An 18,136-nucleotide genomic window follows, 5' to 3' on the forward strand; every position below is an offset into this window, starting at 1 on the left:
TAGAATTTTAAAGTGACACTTAGAGAGTCTCTCTTGAGAGTTTATTAATAAATGTTTCGCGTCATCATATAGTGTCTAGTTGAGTGTCCATTGAAAAAGGTTTTTTTTAACAAAATCTCTGCAAATCCTAAGTGACACTCTAAGTTTTAAAGTTTAAGTGTGCCACTGGAGATGCTCTTATGTGACACCCAAGGCGACTAGACTTAAGAGTAAAGACGTTTGGATTTATGTATTGCCAGGACAAAGAGTGAGAATTTGGAGACCCCGTGCATAATTTAGATCTGAGCATTTCATACAATAAAAAAAGGTCCAGATTGTAAACGCGCACCATATAATTGTTTTTGGCACCTCAATTATTCATAATTGGCCGCGAATTTTGTTTCAAAGAGGCGCAAAACAATGGGTTTGGCCGCCCATAGTGCCAACCATCACGAACAAGAGCGCAGTTAGAACCTAGGTCACGAACATGGAATTCACGTTCCTGACCGACTAAGTTGACAAATATTTTTTATTTCACTACGTATCTTTTATGTATATATATATGTTAAGTTCTTTATAGGAAATAGACACTGAGTGGCGGGGGCCTAGTGCAGGCGCCCTGCCCCTCCCCCGCACGGTCCAGAGTATTACTAAATCAAGAGTGGCACAAGGTTTCCTATGTGCTATTAAGGAACAACTAAGAATCTGCAGATTAAGGGAGTAGGATATCTTTTTTAGAATATATCTCCTTCTTCAATGATTGAGATTATACTTCTCAAACTTATCTTTAAATTATTTTCAATAACTAAAATATCATTTATCAAATTTATCTCAAAAGGTCGAGATATACCTTCCAAATTCATTATCTGACCCTCTTCAGACGGTTATGATTACACCTCCTAACTTTACCTACGGACGCAACATGTCCTCTTGGCTAACGCCGGAGATGATATTTAAATCAAAATTCTCCAGACTCACAAAGTAAGTTGTAAATGGTGAAAGAAAATCATGGGTAAGGAGAGAAATACATGGGTAGTAGTTATTGTAGAGATATATCCTAATCGATTTTGGTCGATTTACACTGATATCTTTCTATTTTGATTTAATAATAGAATTTTTCAGTCGTCGACGTGATTTTTATCAAAATCTCAATAAAAAAATGGGCGGTCAGACTTATACCTCACATAACCAACTGAGCTGTTTTAGTATATAGGATTCTTTTACGGCCAATGCTTTGGGGAAAGCAAAATAGTTTCCGGGGTGTGAAGACTTGGTCAAAATATGGTCAATTTTGTTTGACAATTTTATTTTGTAAGTTGTTAGAGGGAAAAATAAAAAACCCCCCACCTCACCTCTTTCTCTCCCTACCATTCTCTCTCTCTCTCTCTTCTCCGATTAGGTCGCCGACCGGGAATTTTCCGGCCGGCGACCATAAAAAAAAAAATTTCACTCGCTCTCTCTCTCTCTAGAAATCCTTCGCCGGAGTTCCGGTCTGTTGAAGAACCATATTCCCCTCAAAATATGTTTCCCCGGGAATTTTTCAAAATTTTGCATATTTCCTTTAAAATTTTACACCCCGAAAACTATTTAGCTTTCCCCAAAGCGCTGGCCTTCTTTTACCCTCGTTTTCTTATAAACAATATAGGTTAGATATTTTGATCCATCTCAAAAATGGGCCGTATCTGTAGTCGCTGGGGTGCTACCACGATTCACGGATAAACCCGGGAGAATCAGGACGCGCCAAACACATATAGCGCGGGAAGAGATAGAATAAGACCACAGCCAGTGTATTCTCCGTTTAACTCCAGAACCATATCGAACGGAAACCTAAATGTTTGAACGCGCAGGAAAACAGCCTTTGTAAATCTCCCGATCAAAAATTAGGTTTTTTTCTGATCGAATTGATAAAAAATCTCCTCAGCGTCTCTTGCTTCATGTGGACCACTCCAGCGCGATACCCTAATTACAATGTTCAGCGAGAGGCAAGCAAATTGGTGAGTTTCTGTTCTCGCTTAGGTGCTGGTAAATTCTATTTGAACTTACTTTTTTTTTTTCTTTGGTCCCGCGGTTAGTTCTTGATTGGGACTTTTAGGTTACTTAATTATTCCTTGCATAATCCATTTGATTTGACTCAATGTAATAAGAGTAGATTAGGTTAAATTGATTGCCTTTAGTGTGTTTAATCTCAGCAAGCAATTAATACACTAATTTAATTCCATTACATAGTTTGTTAATTAAGTTATCTTGTGGTTTTTCTTCAATTATAATGTTTGAATGTTTCTTCACATTTCATTAGAATCTAGATATTTTTGCCCAAGGTTTAACCTTTTTAATCTATGATTAGGTTGTATAATTTGGATTTTAAAGAGACCCAACAATCTTGAATAGAGGAATTGTTTTGTTAGTGAGGTTTGCCGATGATGCAAAATGAATAAACGATCACGGATCACCATTTAATACAGTTTGAGATATAAACCATAACCTTTGAAGTCAATTGGACTTCGATTATCCAAGATCAAACTAAGCTAGAATTTGGTTGCAATTGGAACTCTGAAACTTGTCCAATGATATAATCTGTGCAATTTCAGTTTCCATTTAGATTGGATTGGATTGTGCGAATAATTTAGCAACAAAACTGACCTTGGACCAGTTCCAAGTAGAGCACTAATAATGGGTTCCAACCCGTGGACACCTCTAGCTCTTAAGGAACATGTGCCTGAAATGGCCAATGAAACGAGAGCCTAGCTCCTCCTTTTTCCTGATCAAAACCACTGATCTATTCTTTTCCTTGACAAGGCCATTGTGTATACGTCCTTGCTTCTCATGACTGCTGTTTTATCTGTCAGGTTATATTACATTCAAGTATTAGGGACTCCTGATTCTTGCTCTTTATCACGTTTATTTGCATCAACTTGTAGAGCTGTAGTTTTTGTGTTTGATTAGAACTTAAACTGATGGGCCTAGGCAGATGATCCTGCTCAAAATCACAGATTTGTGTAATGATTCCTGGCCCTCGTAATTGCTTTATACTGGGCACTTGTATAATTCTCCTTGGGCGGGAGTCTGAATGTGAGATAGACATGCTTATCTGAGTGAGTGGGCAGGATAAACCCCGCGGCAAGTTATCATTTGTTTTTTGTTTTCTTATGAAATCGTAAGTCAGAAGACAAATAGAATATTGCTTCAATATCTGAAAATGCAAAAAGCAGATGGCAAATTGGAAGCAATTTTCATGTCCATATATCGTGCTACCGTCTTCTCAACAAGTAAAATGTGGTCCTTTACATAAAGCGTCGTCTGTAGTATATGCCAACATGTGATCCCTTCCCTTCTGTATTAAGAACAGAGTGGTCCTTCTTCCCATTTGTTCTCCTGTCCTATTGTATGTTCAAACCTTGTTAGTGATATCAAAACAAAAGCCACTCCCTAATATCTATCCCACCCCTCTAAGACACAATGCGGACCATATATGGTCCCTCCCACCCCCCTAATGTCGTTTTAATTCTCATTCCTCCTATTTCATCTTGATAGATATTGAAGTAGAATAGTTTATGACCATTTTTTTTATAAATTATCATTGACGTCATTAACGATGTTATTATGGATGCCTATGTTAAAACAATATTGATTAGCTAAACTGAGTAATGGTGTGATGTCAGACGTCAACTATGCAAGATGATAAAACACATTACCAAATAAACTAAATTTCCAATTATATAAGGAATAGCAAAGTTTCATACAATTCTTGACTTTCAGTTTCTTGGTATTTTACAGAAGCAATTCCTCTAGAGTGGAAATTTTTGTCTTGCAGAGGAAATCACGAAAACACATCCAGCTCCACAGGTGTTGCTCCCCCAGTGGTGTTAAGGTAAATTCACTTGGTCACCTAGGCATATCAAAATCTGGATTATATGCAAGTTGTTCTGTCTCCCAGCTTTGTTTTGTAGCAACTCTTTCATGCCGTGGGATGTACTCCTATATAAACCCTCTATTAATATCATTCGTAATAGAGTTATAAATAATCCACATGAATTCAGTAAACATTAAATATTTGCAGTTTTTTAGATATAAATCATGCTGCATATACATTTTTGGATTTCATAGCTAATTTCTGGGCTAACTATACTACAGCTTTTGTATGCTCAACAGGTGTCCCAAGTTAAATACATTGTAAATGTTCATATATTAGTAATTCAAGAGAACTGATGTATGGTTGAGGTTAAAGAAACGTTTAAGTACCTCCAATTTAATTACTAATTCATTAGCTGTTGGAGCTGATATAATAATATGTCGTTCATCTGGACTAATGAAGCCTTCTTCGACAGCTTTGTCGATGAAACATAACAATGTATTGTAGTACCCATCTACATTCAACAAACCCACCTGCAAATCACTTTAAACAGTTAAACTAGGAAGATGGGTGGTCCGTTGATTTATCTTGAAACATTTATGTTGTTAAATATCATTACCGGTTTGTCATGTATGCCTAGTTGAGCCCATGTTATCACTTCAAGTAGCTCTTCTAGAGTTCCATAACCACCTGCAGTTTCATTATGCACAACATTTAGATTAATTTTTTTGTAAGAAAACAGATTCAACACAAATACTATTGTAATTGACTCATTCCCCCATTTCAGTCTTCAGAAAGCGAGGATATTTGGGTCATTTACTAGTGGGTGAACAACACAACCCTTCTTTAGTTGGATCTGTTTTCTTCATAAGCCCTAATATTCAGTGTTAGATGTTATTGGATCAAGAAACTAGGGTTCAAAGGGTAGTCTCTAATCATGGAACTTGGTATCTGCGAAGCAAGTGGAGATTTAGAAATAGTGGGTAATTAATTTTTATCTTGCTTGGACCAGTTGCTTTCATCTTTCATATATTTTACATGTAGAAAGTAACAAATGGATCAGCCAAAAGACAGTCAGAACAGTAAAAAAAAAATATCATGACATTTTCAATTTATTACAATAAACACAAAATTCTGCATTTTATTTTCATGGTAGTTTTAGAATATGAATAAAGGCATTTGTTGATTAAGTAGTAGTTTTTTTTCATTGTTTTCTTATTGCAGTGTAACTTTAAGAACCTAATCTTGTTTCTTGTCTTGTGATCTAAAACCAGAGAGGATATCACATAAAATAATGAACCTTTTGATTTTGTATTCTTGAAAGAGAAAAGAAAGATGGGTCCTACTTATCTTTGTGATAGTGTTTAAAAATAACTTCAAAGTACTTATGTTTGGTTGCAACTCAAGATCAAAAGTACTTGACACTGAGTTTGATTTTAGCCAGTATTGTTTGTAGGTTAATTATCTTATGGTAGTCTTAATTCATTCAGATTTTGATAGAAATAACTGTGTTTTTTCAGGGTTTAAGACTAACCAGGCAAGGCAATAAAGGCATCTGATTGTCTAGCCATCTCAGCTTTTCTTTGGTGCATACCTGCAACTGCTTTGACTTCACCTACAGTTTCACCAGTTATCTGAAAAAAGGGTACCACAAGAAAGATTCAGTTTTGCAAAACACCATACATAAGATTACAAGAATAAGAAGGTTGGTTTTAGAGAGAGAGAGAAAGTAGATAGGTAGAGAGTCAAGGGCCTCAAGTCTGCAATATTTTGGAAGAAAAGTTTTATAGGGTCTTGTGCAGAAAGCAGAAAAAGCAATGATGAGAGTTGCAGCAGGAGCTGATCCATAAAAAACCATTCAACTCAGCAGTCATAGAATAACAAGGTAATTTATTAACCAAAAAAAGCTAAAAATATGAAACTGTTTATTTATTTAGAGGTAGGAAGTATGAAACTGAAAGCAAGGTAGAAGAAAATTAATGACCAAGGAAAAAAGAAATACAGATTAAAAAGGTAGAATAAAACCCATTTAAAAGAAGAAAGTTTGAACTTTGAGTCAAAAAACAGAAAGTATGAAGAATGAAAAATGTCATGCACAAAAAATACATACCTCTCTAGGCATGAGTGTCTTGGGAATGACTCTGTAGGGAGAGAAAGAGAATAATATGAGTAAACAAATCAATAGTGATGAAGAAGATACAAACACTTAAACGTTTACTTTGTAATTATTTTGAGATCAATTCATCTTTTATTGACAAACCACAAGCTTACCCAAGAACATGTCTACCACCTTCATGAACAGCTTGTGAAACCAAACCCATCAATCCTATACTTCCTCCTCCGTAAACCAAATCAATATTCCTTGAAACCTTCAATAATACATACTAAATTTAGCTACTTATAAAACTTCTATTGGACTCAAACCATGATTTTAGTAAGAACCCATTTCCCCTTGATCATGATTGATCATCAATATAGTGATTTATTATTGTTCATTAATATATATATATATATATATATATATATATATATATATATATATATACATGGAGAGAGAGAGAGAGTGCTCTGGTTTGGCTACAGATCTTAGAACAAGCCGAAGATTATTGAAGTATTTTACTTGAAAACTTATCGACAACAAATATCTAGCAGGTTATTAGAGAAAAACCATTTTTATGATGAAACCGAGCTGAAAACTTAGTTACATAATATATATGCAGGAGAACTAAAGCTCAACAAAAAGAACAAGGTGCAAGAAGAAGAACCAGTTCATTCCCAAGCTCTACTGCAGCTTCTTGGTAACTACTTTTCTTCCCTTGGCTACTCCCACAAAATACACAAATCTTTTTGAATTTTGATTGCCTCATCTCATTTTCTCTCTCCATCTTCCTCTCTGTCTACTTTTCTCCTCTTACGCTTTCTATCTCTCTATTCTCTAGTTTCCTTTTATGAATGTCATGGTACAACAAAGACAGAGATATTATATCCACTTCTACTACTTGAGGTATTGACCACTTTTATGACAGTTATATAGAAACAAAATTAGTGTGATCAGCTTAAACACTTCATTGAACCGGTTGGTACCATTCTTTTTCTCTTATACTCCCAACAAAATTGTTTTCTTTTAAAGTTTTTCTACTTTACTGTCTGCCTATGATAGTTAATCTTTCGGTTAAAAGAGTTAACGACTTCGTTAAACCTTGAGTCGACCGGATTAATATGAAAAGAATCCAAGGTTCTTGGAATCATGTTGTTGCTTTATCAACTCTTGGTCGGTCAAAATCTCATTCAAAATTATGCCTTTTGACTAATTCTTCCTCCCTCTAATGGGTATCATGTGAGTTTTTATAAGAAATATTGACTTTATATTGCAGGCTTATTCGTATACCCTGGGTTCTGCTATTGCATGCCATGGTAACTAATATTTTGGATTAAGGTAATCTCTATACTTAACCCATCATGAACCGCTGACCACCAAACTACGACTTAAATCAAGTTATAAATCTGTTTAGAATATAATTATTGTTTGGAAGTGACATACAAAACTTAAACACATGAGCCCCTTGATTATCGTGGAGCCCAAAGCGTCCGCTTGAACTGCTTTGGGCTCGGGCTGCCCCCGGTTATAGTAACTGTTACAATTATCGCTTTCTCATTAAAATGATTGCTATTGTTAAATATCTGCTTTACTATTTCATTTTTTTCTTTTTCGTTTTACAGAGGTTAAAATTGCCCTGATGACTTCCAAAATAATTTAATTTATTAGATGAATATTAATTAATTATTGATCTAGAGTTAAGGATTTGTAGTCTGACCCACCCTTTTTCTATGCTGATCACTACACAGTTGTAGTAAGCAAAGGAGACATTTTTATTTTATTCAACACACCCCTCTCCAATTCCCCATATTTTATTTCCACCCCTTCCCCCTTCTATAATTTCTAGCAGCTAGGGTTTGCCAGCCAGGTCAAGCATGCTGTCCCTAATCCCACTGTCCCTTAATTCATCTTCTTCCCCATCTCACACTACCACATTTTCTTTATATTTTTAGTAATTAATTTGTTTTATGGGCTTTTTATTATATTTAATCAACTACTATATATTTTATTACTTTTACTAAATTCTCTCAATGCCAGCCAAGGAGTGCTGGAACTGAACCCATGCTGTAAAACTAATCTTTGTCTTTTGATGTCCTGATATCTTCAATCCCTAAATACTACCTTTCTGTTTTTTTCCTTCCTCTCTCTCTACCCTCTATCCTTTCTCTCTCTCTCTTTCTTATGTTATATATATATATATATATATATATATATATATATGTATATAGGTCCCCACTTCTTATCCCGAGCAATTAAGAGTAGCTACAATTTCTTAATCAGAGTATCTGTCTTCCAAAATTTTAAAATTGATATATATGTGCATGCGTCTCTTTTTGTGTCTATGTGTGCCATTGGGATTGAGCTTATTCAAAGTTTCCCTTTCTGAATAAATACATATTAAATTGTACGGTACAGAGCTTTGTATCTAGTGGCTTGGTACTAATATTTCATTTTAAAATTCCCTTTAGAAAGAAATTCCAAAGTCTAGGGTGTAGGTGTAAGCTTAAATTGAGTAAGTGCTCTTTGGATGGGTTCGTAGAGTTTTTACGAGGATAAAAATTTGCACCCATCGAACTAGAACTTGTAAGACAAACGAGGGGACAATATTGACAACTTATGAAGTTTGGGTCGTAACAATAGTTCCCCACTATTAGCATTATCCCACATATCTTGGGCAATTGAATTTGCATAAGAGATAAACATTGGACAATTTTTTTTTCTTGCAAGCTATGTTTCAAGGAAATTTAGGCCAAACAGGCTCTAACATTATATCAGAGCTATTGGTCTAGGATTTGTGCAGGCTTAGTAACCCGAACCATGTGTGGAGGGGGAGTGTTGAGGGGCTCTCGGTGTTGACAAGAGGTATGTACATATTCCACATTGTTTGGGTATTATAATCTATGAAGTAGATAAATTTTGGTCAGTAATTTTGTTGCAAGCGGACCGATGTTCTAAATCCCACAACCCTCAATGTCAATAGAAGTTGCTCTTGCCCTATAAGAAGATGGTCATTATTTTTACAACAAAAAGAATTCAGGGGACCCAATTTTCTTGTTTGTTCAGTTTTGGGATCCAAAGGTTGGCTTAACTTTCGTTTCCTTTATCACGAAAAGGAAACAAAAAAAGACACACTATGCTTTAGTACAATCATAAAATTTACATGTTATGTAGTAACATATAAAATCGACAAGGATTCATTCATTATGCAGATTCGACAGACATGACATTTGATGAATAAGACCAGCTTGGTTCCTTGCTTTTTTCTTTAGGACCCTTTTTCATTAGGATCAACCTGCAGATGTTTTCAGAGAACTAGAGAGAGATAGAGTTGGGACAGAACAGAGGAAAAGAGTGTTAACAAACACCCCCAAGGAATGGTCTGTATGTTCCTTGATGCCTTTAGCCGCATTCATTGACTGAGAAGGCTTGTATACAATTTTATGTCTTTCATTATGAATATAACTTTAGGACCCTGAACTTTATGACTCCTGTGATATGAATTAACTTCACTCCTCTCTTTCTTCTCTCTCTAGGTATGTTGAATTTAGAACTCTTTGACAAGGAAAGAAAGGAAATAAATAGCTGAAATAGGAGAAATCTTAGAGAAGAGGAAGAGCAAAGAACATTTGAAGGGGCAGGGTATAATGATTTGGATTGTTAGGGTTTTTTTTTTGTTATACCTCACATGCTGCAGTCAACAACCTGTCGGAGTCTTTACTAATAATTGTGTTGGTGTGAATTGAGATCATCTTTTTCGGTTTGGTTTTTAAATTTTTTTGCCAATTCAAAGGAATATTTTTGTTACATATTAGAGACACATTAAAGTTCATATCTAATTCAAGATAAAAAAAAAAAAGTTACTATGAAGACTACAAGTTCATAGGTAAGTAGTACTACTTTTTTTGAATGGGAATAAAACAAGAAAGAAAAAGTGTGATGTAATCTTGACTAATAATGAATCGTGGCTATTTGGGGTGTTTTGTGTTGAGTTTGAATTCTCCTGGCTCTTTGGGTAGTCAAGTCATTGTTTTCTCTAATTAGAAGAAACGGCATATTCTCATGATTTATCTTTTTCACTTTGCAAGTCTATGTAACCCGCTATTTTGGTCCATCAACATTAACGTCGTGGGACACGATTGTCCCCACTCTCACTTTATCCTGAAAGTGAGAGAGATGATGTGATTTTTGGTTCGGCATGAAACTTGGGGAAATAAAAATCTAAACTTCCTTTTCATGTGCCGTATGTAAATTGTAACCACAATACCTTAAAGCTCTACGGATGAAAATAATGTTCTAGATTCTCACAAGTGAAACCTTCTTAAGTAACTTCAAAGTTCTCCATGGTATTTTGTAGTGTTTAATTGCTCGAATGCACTCGAATTTGAACACTCAAGAATGTTGAAGATTTTAAAGGACAAAGACAACGACACGAAGAGAGTATATTTGTAGTAGGACCAGTATATACTAGTGAGGACCAACTTATATATCTTAGGGAACCATGATAGACCAAGGCCGAAATACTTTTCTAGGTAAGAGCTACACCCGATATCTTAGCATTTATAAAAGACGGAGACCAACTCCAATTTTACGCCCGATGTTTATATCAACTGCAAGCCCAAGAGCAGACCGAATACCAAGCCCAAACTCAAGACCAGGCCCAACACCAAGACCAGGCCCAACACAGACCAAGCCCAACGAACTACGAAAACTAGGCTAGCTACAAAATGGGCCGTCCTACTTCATAGTTCAAACTAGACATATTTTAAGGCACCTCCTTTCGTATTGGACTTTTCAGCCAAAAGGAGATAATAGCTGCTCTTGATCCAGCTCAACTCTCTCACACCGGGCTTTACCCTTGATATAAAATGGTCCTTCAGATCCAGATGCAGAAGCCTCGGCTCGCCCAATGGTTTCACAGATCACCTGCTTTCACTAAAACTCTCCCACTCACTGCTTCAAATTCCAGCAGTTCAAGACACAAAGTTAACTCATCAGTAAAAGGAAACAAGAAGAACAACAAGGTCTCTGAGATATAAGAACACAACATCCAAAGTTTGATTTCCAACCTTCCATTTAGAGACCTTTCACTTGCCACTATAAGTTTCCAAAAGGCGTTCTTCCATGCATCTTCTTGTTCTTCCTCGAACCCTTGTCAATCGATCTCATGATCTCATCACTAGATGAACCATGACTCAGCCACTTGTAGGAAAAAAAAAAGCTTTCATTTGTAGGTGAAAATTAATCTGAATCCTCTAAACGAACTCGTAATACAACAACTTAAGGGTGTTATAAATGTCGTCCGACTCAACATGAGTTTCATCCCTTGTACTAAACAAATTTGTCCTGCCCTTTATCTCAATCCAACTATAAGCCAATTCCTTGTCCCCTTCTTTCTTGTTCATCCTTCTCCTCATTTCAACTACCTCGCCCGATCTTCCAACAGATTTATACATCTCAAGAACCATCAAACAAGCACTTGAATTGTGAGGCTCAAGCTCCAAAACTCGATCAGCGGCATATACACCCAATTGCACATCCTTCCAAATCTTACACCCATTAAGCAATGTCCTCCAAAAGATAGCAACCGGCTCAAAAGGCATTTTGATTATCATTCTCCATGCTTCTCTGAGCCATCCGGCCCGAGATAAGACATCGACCATGCACGCATAATGCTCCAGTCCAGGTGAAATCCCATGATCTACATTCATACTTGTAAAATACTGAATTGCTTCTTTAACAAGCCCACAATGACTACAGCCTTGAATAACACCCAAGAAACTTACTTTATCAGGTTTCAACCGAGCCTTCTGCATCTGATGAAACACCATAATGGATTCGAACCCAAAACCATTCTGCCCATATCCCACAATCATAGAATTCCAAGTGACAATATCGGGTTGACAAATACTAACAAAAATCCGTCTTGCATCAACGAAGTTACCAGATTTTACAAACATAGAAATAGCTGAATTACCGATACGGGTGTTATTCTCAAAGCCTCGCTTTATGCATTGGCAATACAGTTCTTGGCCAATGGAGGATGAAGCTAGATCTGCAGAAGCAGATAAGACACTAGTAAATGAATGTGAAGTTGGTTGAATTCCTACTAATAACATTTCTTTAAAGAGAATCAAAGTTTCAGTAGCTAACCCGTTTTGTTGGAAACCCGATATAATCGAAGACCAAGTAATCGAGTTTGGTTCAGGCATCTCTTTGAACAATCTCCAAGCATCTAATATTCTCGAGTTTCGACAAAACCCAGAAATCATAGAAGTCCAGCTCGTAACATCTTTGTCAGGCATGATTAAAAATAACTTCAAAGCCATATGTATATATCTTTGTTGAATATAACCCATGATCATGGAGTTCCATGAAACTGAATTTCTCTCAAGCATTTTATCAAACAGATAATGTGCATCTCTAAGTCTATGATTCTCAATAAACCCTTTAATCATAACATTCCAAGTAACGCAATCTCTGTGAGGCAATTCATCAAACAGTTTCCTTGCACAATCTACTTCTCCTTTAAGTGACAATTCTGATATTTTTTTGGTCATCATTACTACTAGCTCTTTGTCTTTGGTGGGGTATGGTGCATTTGAATAGTACTTGGTGTGGAAGTTGGCACTAGTACGTACTGAATATCTCTTACTCAACATTTTATATGCACGATTTATGATTGTCATGGAAAAAACTTGTGAATTGGAAAACAGAGTAAAACAAAAAGTTTATGAGGAACTTGGGCTGCCCTTAAATTTGCAAAATCTTATACAAAATGAACACAAAAAGTGGGGACTATTTGACCCACTTGACCGTCTGTATAATAATAGGACAAGAAGGGAAAAATAGTTTCGAAGGCAATATGGTCATTCACATAATCAAAAAGACGGATGATCTATAGTTACTCAAACCCAGAAGAAGCGAGCGATCGTTATAGTGAAGTTGAGAATCAAGTAGGCAGATAATCTATCTTTATGAAACTTAGAAGAATCGAGTGATCGTCCCCTTTATTGTAGTTGGCCACAACCTATTTTGCCTGCAAGTTAAAATGGAATCGGTCTGAGTGCGGAGAGCCAATGGATTACTCAGGTCGGCGGCCCATCTGGATCGTGCAAGAAAATTGGGTCAGTTAAGTATGTCGGGCCTGATCCGATTGGGCAGATCTTCGAATTTTAGAGCCCATGGGTCATCTCGGCCCATGGACCTTTAGGAAGGATCGGGCGGGCTAGGGTCAATTTGGTATTGTACTCTTTGCAAGTATACAAGGGGTTTCATTTATGAGAAACCTATTTCTAAAACACACTATCCAGCATTTGAATATATTGAGTTCTAGTACAATATTTCTAATTGATGATTTCTTTATTTTGAACTATAATATGAAAGTACAAATTCAACACTTACAAATAACAAACTTATACTGACAGAAATATCAATCAAATATACATTAATCCATTCATAAGTATATGTTTTTCGAATTTTCACAACCCAAATCATGTTTGGCCAACGTCTATGTAAGCTCTACCATATATATATGAACATCAAGAGACACCACCAAAAACAGAACTCGGAACATAATTTGGGCCGTGAATATTCGAACTTAAGGCGTACTAGTGGGAGCGCGAAATTGCAGCATTTTCTCTCTCACTCTTCTACAGCAAAATTAGGCTCAGAAGGTTTTTGTAGAGAGCTAACTTTAGGAGAATCAGGACAATCAGATGCATATAATAATTTCCCAAAACCTCTACCTCTTCTTGTACTTGCAGCTAATCTTGCTGCATATACAGCTATGCCTGACCCAGGAGGGGGCATAAAATTCATATCAAGATCTGGCAATGCCAACTCGTCCTCCCTTGCTCTTAACAGAGCGGCTAGTCTCCGTTTCTTAAACCGACGCCACGCTGCTTGTATAAAACAAGCAGCCCAAGTCCGCCATTGATGAGAGTAGAACCTAAATTTATGTCTAAGTTGTTTACTATGAAGTCTTCGAAATTGAGAAGCTACAAACCGTAAGTCTTCTGATATTAGTGCAAATGCTTCTACTTCTGATACGGCTTTGACTGTACGGGTCGATGATGGGAGGGTGGCACTTGGATGTGGGTCGAGAGCCCAAGTCAGTAATTCTTCGCCACAGAAGTCACCAGACCCAATTCGACATGAGTTGAAGAATCCAGTACGTCCACCGTTGGTTGTGTAAGAATCAAGATGGCCTCGGATGATAAATAGCATCTCACTAACTGGATCGCCTTCACGGACTAAGCATGTCCCTTGGGTACATAATGCAGGCTTTAGCCTCTCACATATTGCATCCAACATTCTTTCGTCCATCTGATCAAAGAGCGGTACCTGTTTTATATGTCCAATAAGAAAACAACATTATTGTTTGGGCCAAACTTTCGGCACAGAAGATCCTTAACAATTCAAGTAAAGATAAAGAAGGGATGGGAGCATACTCGTCGAACAAGATCAAGACATAAGTGTCGTTTAATGTCTCGGCGAAGGTCCATCGGGAGGCCTTTGAGAAGAGATTCTTCATCAACTCCTCGTGTTGCCAGCCATTTATATTGATCATACCTTCGAACACATTGTCTCAGTTCTTGCGGTAATTGTCTATGTCTCATCCATTGTTCAGTATCGGTTCTCTTGAGTCTCCATTCTTCTAACCGAACAGTTGTACATTGGAGATATGTCTGTTAATCAAGCAGTTAATTAACGTAAGAGTTGTTCGACAACTTGGAAGAAGATGACTATACTATATAGTGAAAATTGGTCCTATGAGTAAACTTACTTGCATATTACCGATAAGCAGAGCGAAAAGCACTAAACCAATAATTGCAATGAACATGGCAAAGAATATTTCTCCAACATAAATACTCGTCGAAAGATTTTGTCCTAAAGAACTGGACATATTGATTAGGAAACAATCACATAAAGATATTATATCAATGGGTAGTCTAATATCGAACTTCTAATCTTAAAGACGATATTTACCTTAGGTTTCTCAAACCCCACCACAGACAATAGAAGTACTTGTTGAAGAAGGCCGAAGAAGTAACGTGAGATGATAATGCATCACCGTATATTCCAAACTTAAAGAAATTGCTACTTGGATTGCATAATGAAGTGATATTACTTGATTTAAACCAACCAACCCTATCTGGTTTGTTCAAGTTCCGACAATTAAAGAATGCACCGCGACAAGATGACCTCTCAAGATGACAGACATCTCTCCAGCATGATTCTTGTCGTTCAATCGACAAGAGATACCAACAGGCTCCTAATACCTTTAAAAAAGTGCAATGGTTAAGTTTTGAATCATAAATTCTACTCGAACAAAACAAAATTAGAAGCTAACATAATCGAAATGGTTGAGATATATCTGAGCTTAAGTGTCATTATGTCCACCTTTCGTGAACCAAGAACCCCAAATGGTATATGCTTATATATGTATTATTCCAGAATATGAAAATTCTTACATGACTTGCCAACATATAAAGCATCAGGTTATAAGCAGCCCCAGCCCAAGCCGTCTCTGTTACAACACCGGTGGACTTCACAATTTGTGATGAAAGTGGAAATATAAGATATAACCGAGGAAGGTATTGAAAAATGATGCAAAATCGGAGAATGTTTTTGGTATCGGTCATTGCCGAACCCCCCGGATTGGGTATTGCTGCCCAAATTAACACCTGCAATATGCCAGAGTCACCAGACAGTTTTAAAACTACAATGAATAGGTAAGTTCAAGCTAATACCATTAAACTTGTACCTACTTTTATGAGTCAAAAGCTAATCTTCTTCTCATCGGATCCACGAAATAATTTTGGGTTTAGGGTTTGGTTAGCTTCATACCTGAGGAATAGGTAATGCTGCTATAAGGTCAATCCAAAACCCTCTTGCTAGGTACCTTGAGGCTATCTTTGAAGGGTCAATTACTAGCTCGCCTCTCCCAAATACCCGAGAAGAAGGAGCAACATAAGCTGTTCGAAATCGTATATAAATCTGAACAATATAAAATATATCGGCTAATGACCTTATGATTGTGAGAAACACTTCAAGGCCAAAACCAAGATCAATACATGATTCTTTTCGAGCACCCGGCAAGAAAAAAAATAGAGGGTCGACGAAAAGAGAAACTAAACATGCAACTAAGAAAATTTTGTTCCACCGACGAATTGTATGTCCTCGAGGATCAAATATTTTCTTTTTAACTCTCTCGTAGTCTTCGGAATAGACTCTAGATAGTACTTTAGCTTTCAAGGAACGACCCGTCTTCTCTGGTCCAACCTTTTCGGGTTTCTTCGAACTTGTTTCGGGGATTTGCGTTCCATCAATCATGTAAGTAAGCTTTATCACATTATCTCCTTTGGTTGTTGTGAACTTGGAAACCTCAAGATCATCTTCAAATCTGAAAACAACAGAGAAATAAGTTCAAATCCAATAAAAGCAAATATCGAGATTAGTGAAGACAAAATCCCCAAGAAGTATCTTGACAAAATTGAAGATTAAAACAAGAAAGGTGTTACATTTACAGACCTTACTGCTTTTGATTTTTCGTATGCCATCCCAAGTCGAAGAAGTTTCGACTGAAATATGAACTAATGGCTTCAATTATTATCTGCTGTAGAAGAAGGTGAGAGATTTGTCAACATTAAAGCATAAACAGATAGGGTTAGATTACTAGTTGGACACAATAAATACAAGATCTCCTTAACTAACTCTTCCATCAAGATCCATGTGAACAAAAAAATTTGATTGAAAAGAGGAAGTTAAGAGGGATCCATCCATCCCTTTCCAAGCAAGTAATCTAGGGTTTGATTTAACTTATAAAAAAGAGACCCATCTTCTAGGATGAATTCATTTGATCATTAGTTTTGGATCTCCAAATTTCATCATTTTATTGATTCATTTTTGAAGATGAACCCTCATAGAAAAGTTGAACAGAAGAATCGTCATGAAAAATTAATCCCATGGATTAAACAAGAAAAGGGTAAGCTAAACTGGATTCAAACAAACCAAAAATGAAAGATCAACAACAATGTATATCATCACTTGTAAGTATGAAATCAGAGAAGTAGCAGCTAATAAGAACAGATTTATGGAATTGAATATCATCAATTCCAAAATGGGTTACTAAATTTATTCAAATCTAAACTAAAAATCAAAAAGCTAAACAAGTAATATATGCATAATTTAAGAACATGTAATAATAATGCAAAAACTTACAGATACCCATGAGGACAGAATCTAGTTAGTCTTTCTTTCTCTCTCTTACAACAAAATTTCAGAAGTTAGATTCAAACCCAGAATAAGAAAAAGGTCACTCAGAACAAATGATTGAGTTATGATTCTGGGCCAAGATCAAATTAATTTTGTCTTAAGCTCAAAAAGAAAAGACAAAAAGAAAAGAAGAAACTTCAAACCTCTCTCTCTCTCCCTACCAGTTCTTCTCTTGTTACTTCTTCTCCTTAGTAAACAAATTTGAAACAACTGGCAGGAATAGTATTTTTATATTCATATGATCCATCATTTAAGTTAAGTGCCACCTCTCTCTCTCTCTCTCTCTCTCTCTCTCTCTCTCTCTAAAAGTGTATTGAGAGAGAGAAAAAACAGAGAGATGGGTGGATGGATCTAAGAAGAGGATGAGGGGTGTAAGGACTAAGGAATCAAGGGTGATAGGGGAAGACGTTTTGTGATTCTTTAAAGATTAAATTAATGAAGTTGACTACGTACGTAGGTTACCCATCCACCCCCCATGAATGAACTACTACTTTACTAGTGTTAATATTCACTTTGACTCTTTTTTTTGAAACTCTTCTTCTTTCAGATTCATGCCCGAAAATGGGAGCCCACCACATCGTAAAAGCTGATGCGGCCAATTTCTATTGGTCCAGGCATGTGGAAAGAGAAACATCAGATCAACGAGAGTCGACTACATTAGTTTTTGACCCCACACTCAGTCTTTATGTAATTAACTTTCCTTTTCTTATCCTTTTCGTGAAAAACTAAGGAAGGTCCACAAAATGAAAATAATTATTGGTTGATCCATTTTGCCAACAGAGTTGGAATGTCATTACTCATTAAAAATTCTTTTCGATTTTTTGTATGGTGTAGGCCAAAATGAGCCAAGGGTATTTGGACTGGACTACTGGGTCACCTCACAAAACCTGCATGAAAGAACAAGCATGGCCTTGAATGGAGGAAAGATTAGG

General features: G+C 36.5%; 3 protein-coding genes and 1 long non-coding RNA gene across 11 annotated transcripts; 1 reads left to right on the top strand and 3 right to left on the bottom strand.

Annotated features, from left to right (window-relative positions):
* The first annotated feature begins 1,597 nt into the window (after nucleotides 1-1,597).
* On the top strand, nucleotides 1,598-9,731 carry LOC147546354 (uncharacterized). 3 transcript variants are annotated; one of them, XR_015223625.1, is made up of 7 exons: nucleotides 1,598-1,973; nucleotides 3,754-3,847; nucleotides 5,350-5,714; nucleotides 6,550-6,627; nucleotides 7,204-7,265; nucleotides 8,655-8,789; nucleotides 9,461-9,731. It is a non-coding gene; the product is annotated as an uncharacterized LOC147546354 (long non-coding RNA). The 3 variants fall into 3 exon arrangements; XR_015223626.1 differs by having other exon boundaries at nucleotides 8,703-8,789; XR_015223624.1 differs by having other exon boundaries at nucleotides 8,717-8,789.
* Nucleotides 3,668-6,899, bottom strand: LOG3 (lysine decarboxylase family protein). Its single transcript, XM_086636143.1, has 7 exons — nucleotides 6,595-6,899; nucleotides 6,101-6,198; nucleotides 5,940-5,970; nucleotides 5,364-5,463; nucleotides 4,449-4,519; nucleotides 4,219-4,362; nucleotides 3,668-3,954 (listed from the first exon to the last, which is right to left on the bottom strand). Exons 1-7 carry the CDS (start codon nucleotides 6,712-6,714, stop codon nucleotides 3,862-3,864), a joined length of 657 nt encoding a protein of 218 aa, XP_086492269.1. The 5' UTR covers nucleotides 6,715-6,899; the 3' UTR covers nucleotides 3,668-3,861.
* Nucleotides 9,732-10,245: 514 nt separating the features above from the next.
* On the bottom strand, nucleotides 10,246-12,797 carry LOC147546356 (pentatricopeptide repeat-containing protein At2g13600-like). Of its 2 annotated transcripts, XR_015223623.1 has the most exons (3): nucleotides 12,078-12,699; nucleotides 10,994-11,979; nucleotides 10,308-10,877 (listed from the first exon to the last, which is right to left on the bottom strand). XR_015223623.1 is itself a non-coding variant. In XM_086636142.1 (2 exons), the coding sequence occupies exons 1-2, from the start codon at nucleotides 12,157-12,159 to the stop codon at nucleotides 11,180-11,182; spliced, it is 882 nt and encodes a 293-aa protein (XP_086492268.1). In that variant the 5' UTR covers nucleotides 12,160-12,797; the 3' UTR covers nucleotides 10,246-11,179. The 2 variants fall into 2 exon arrangements, 1 of the variants encoding a protein (XP_086492268.1); XM_086636142.1 differs by having other exon boundaries at nucleotides 10,246-11,979; nucleotides 12,078-12,797.
* Nucleotides 12,798-13,267: 470 nt separating this feature from the next.
* On the bottom strand, nucleotides 13,268-17,745 carry LOC147546357 (protein CNGC15b-like). Of its 5 annotated transcripts, none has more exons than XM_086632602.1 (8): nucleotides 17,348-17,745; nucleotides 16,461-16,545; nucleotides 15,777-16,332; nucleotides 15,401-15,613; nucleotides 14,916-15,208; nucleotides 14,713-14,824; nucleotides 14,378-14,614; nucleotides 13,268-14,270 (listed from the first exon to the last, which is right to left on the bottom strand). In XM_086632602.1, exons 2-8 carry the CDS (start codon nucleotides 16,487-16,489, stop codon nucleotides 13,569-13,571), a joined length of 2,142 nt encoding a protein of 713 aa, XP_086488728.1. In that variant the 5' UTR covers nucleotides 16,490-16,545; nucleotides 17,348-17,745; the 3' UTR covers nucleotides 13,268-13,568. The 5 variants fall into 5 exon arrangements, with proteins under 5 accessions (XP_086488728.1, XP_086488730.1, XP_086488731.1 ...); XM_086632604.1 differs by having other exon boundaries at nucleotides 16,461-16,542; nucleotides 17,348-17,743; XM_086632605.1 differs by having other exon boundaries at nucleotides 17,341-17,701.
* Between the last annotated feature and the right edge of the window lie 391 nt (nucleotides 17,746-18,136).

This window comes from Eschscholzia californica, unplaced genomic scaffold, assembly GCF_041429995.1.
Source record: "Eschscholzia californica isolate CP2 unplaced genomic scaffold, dmEscCali1.0.p SCAF_4, whole genome shotgun sequence".
Lineage (NCBI taxonomy): Eukaryota > Viridiplantae > Streptophyta > Magnoliopsida > Ranunculales > Papaveraceae > Eschscholzia > Eschscholzia californica.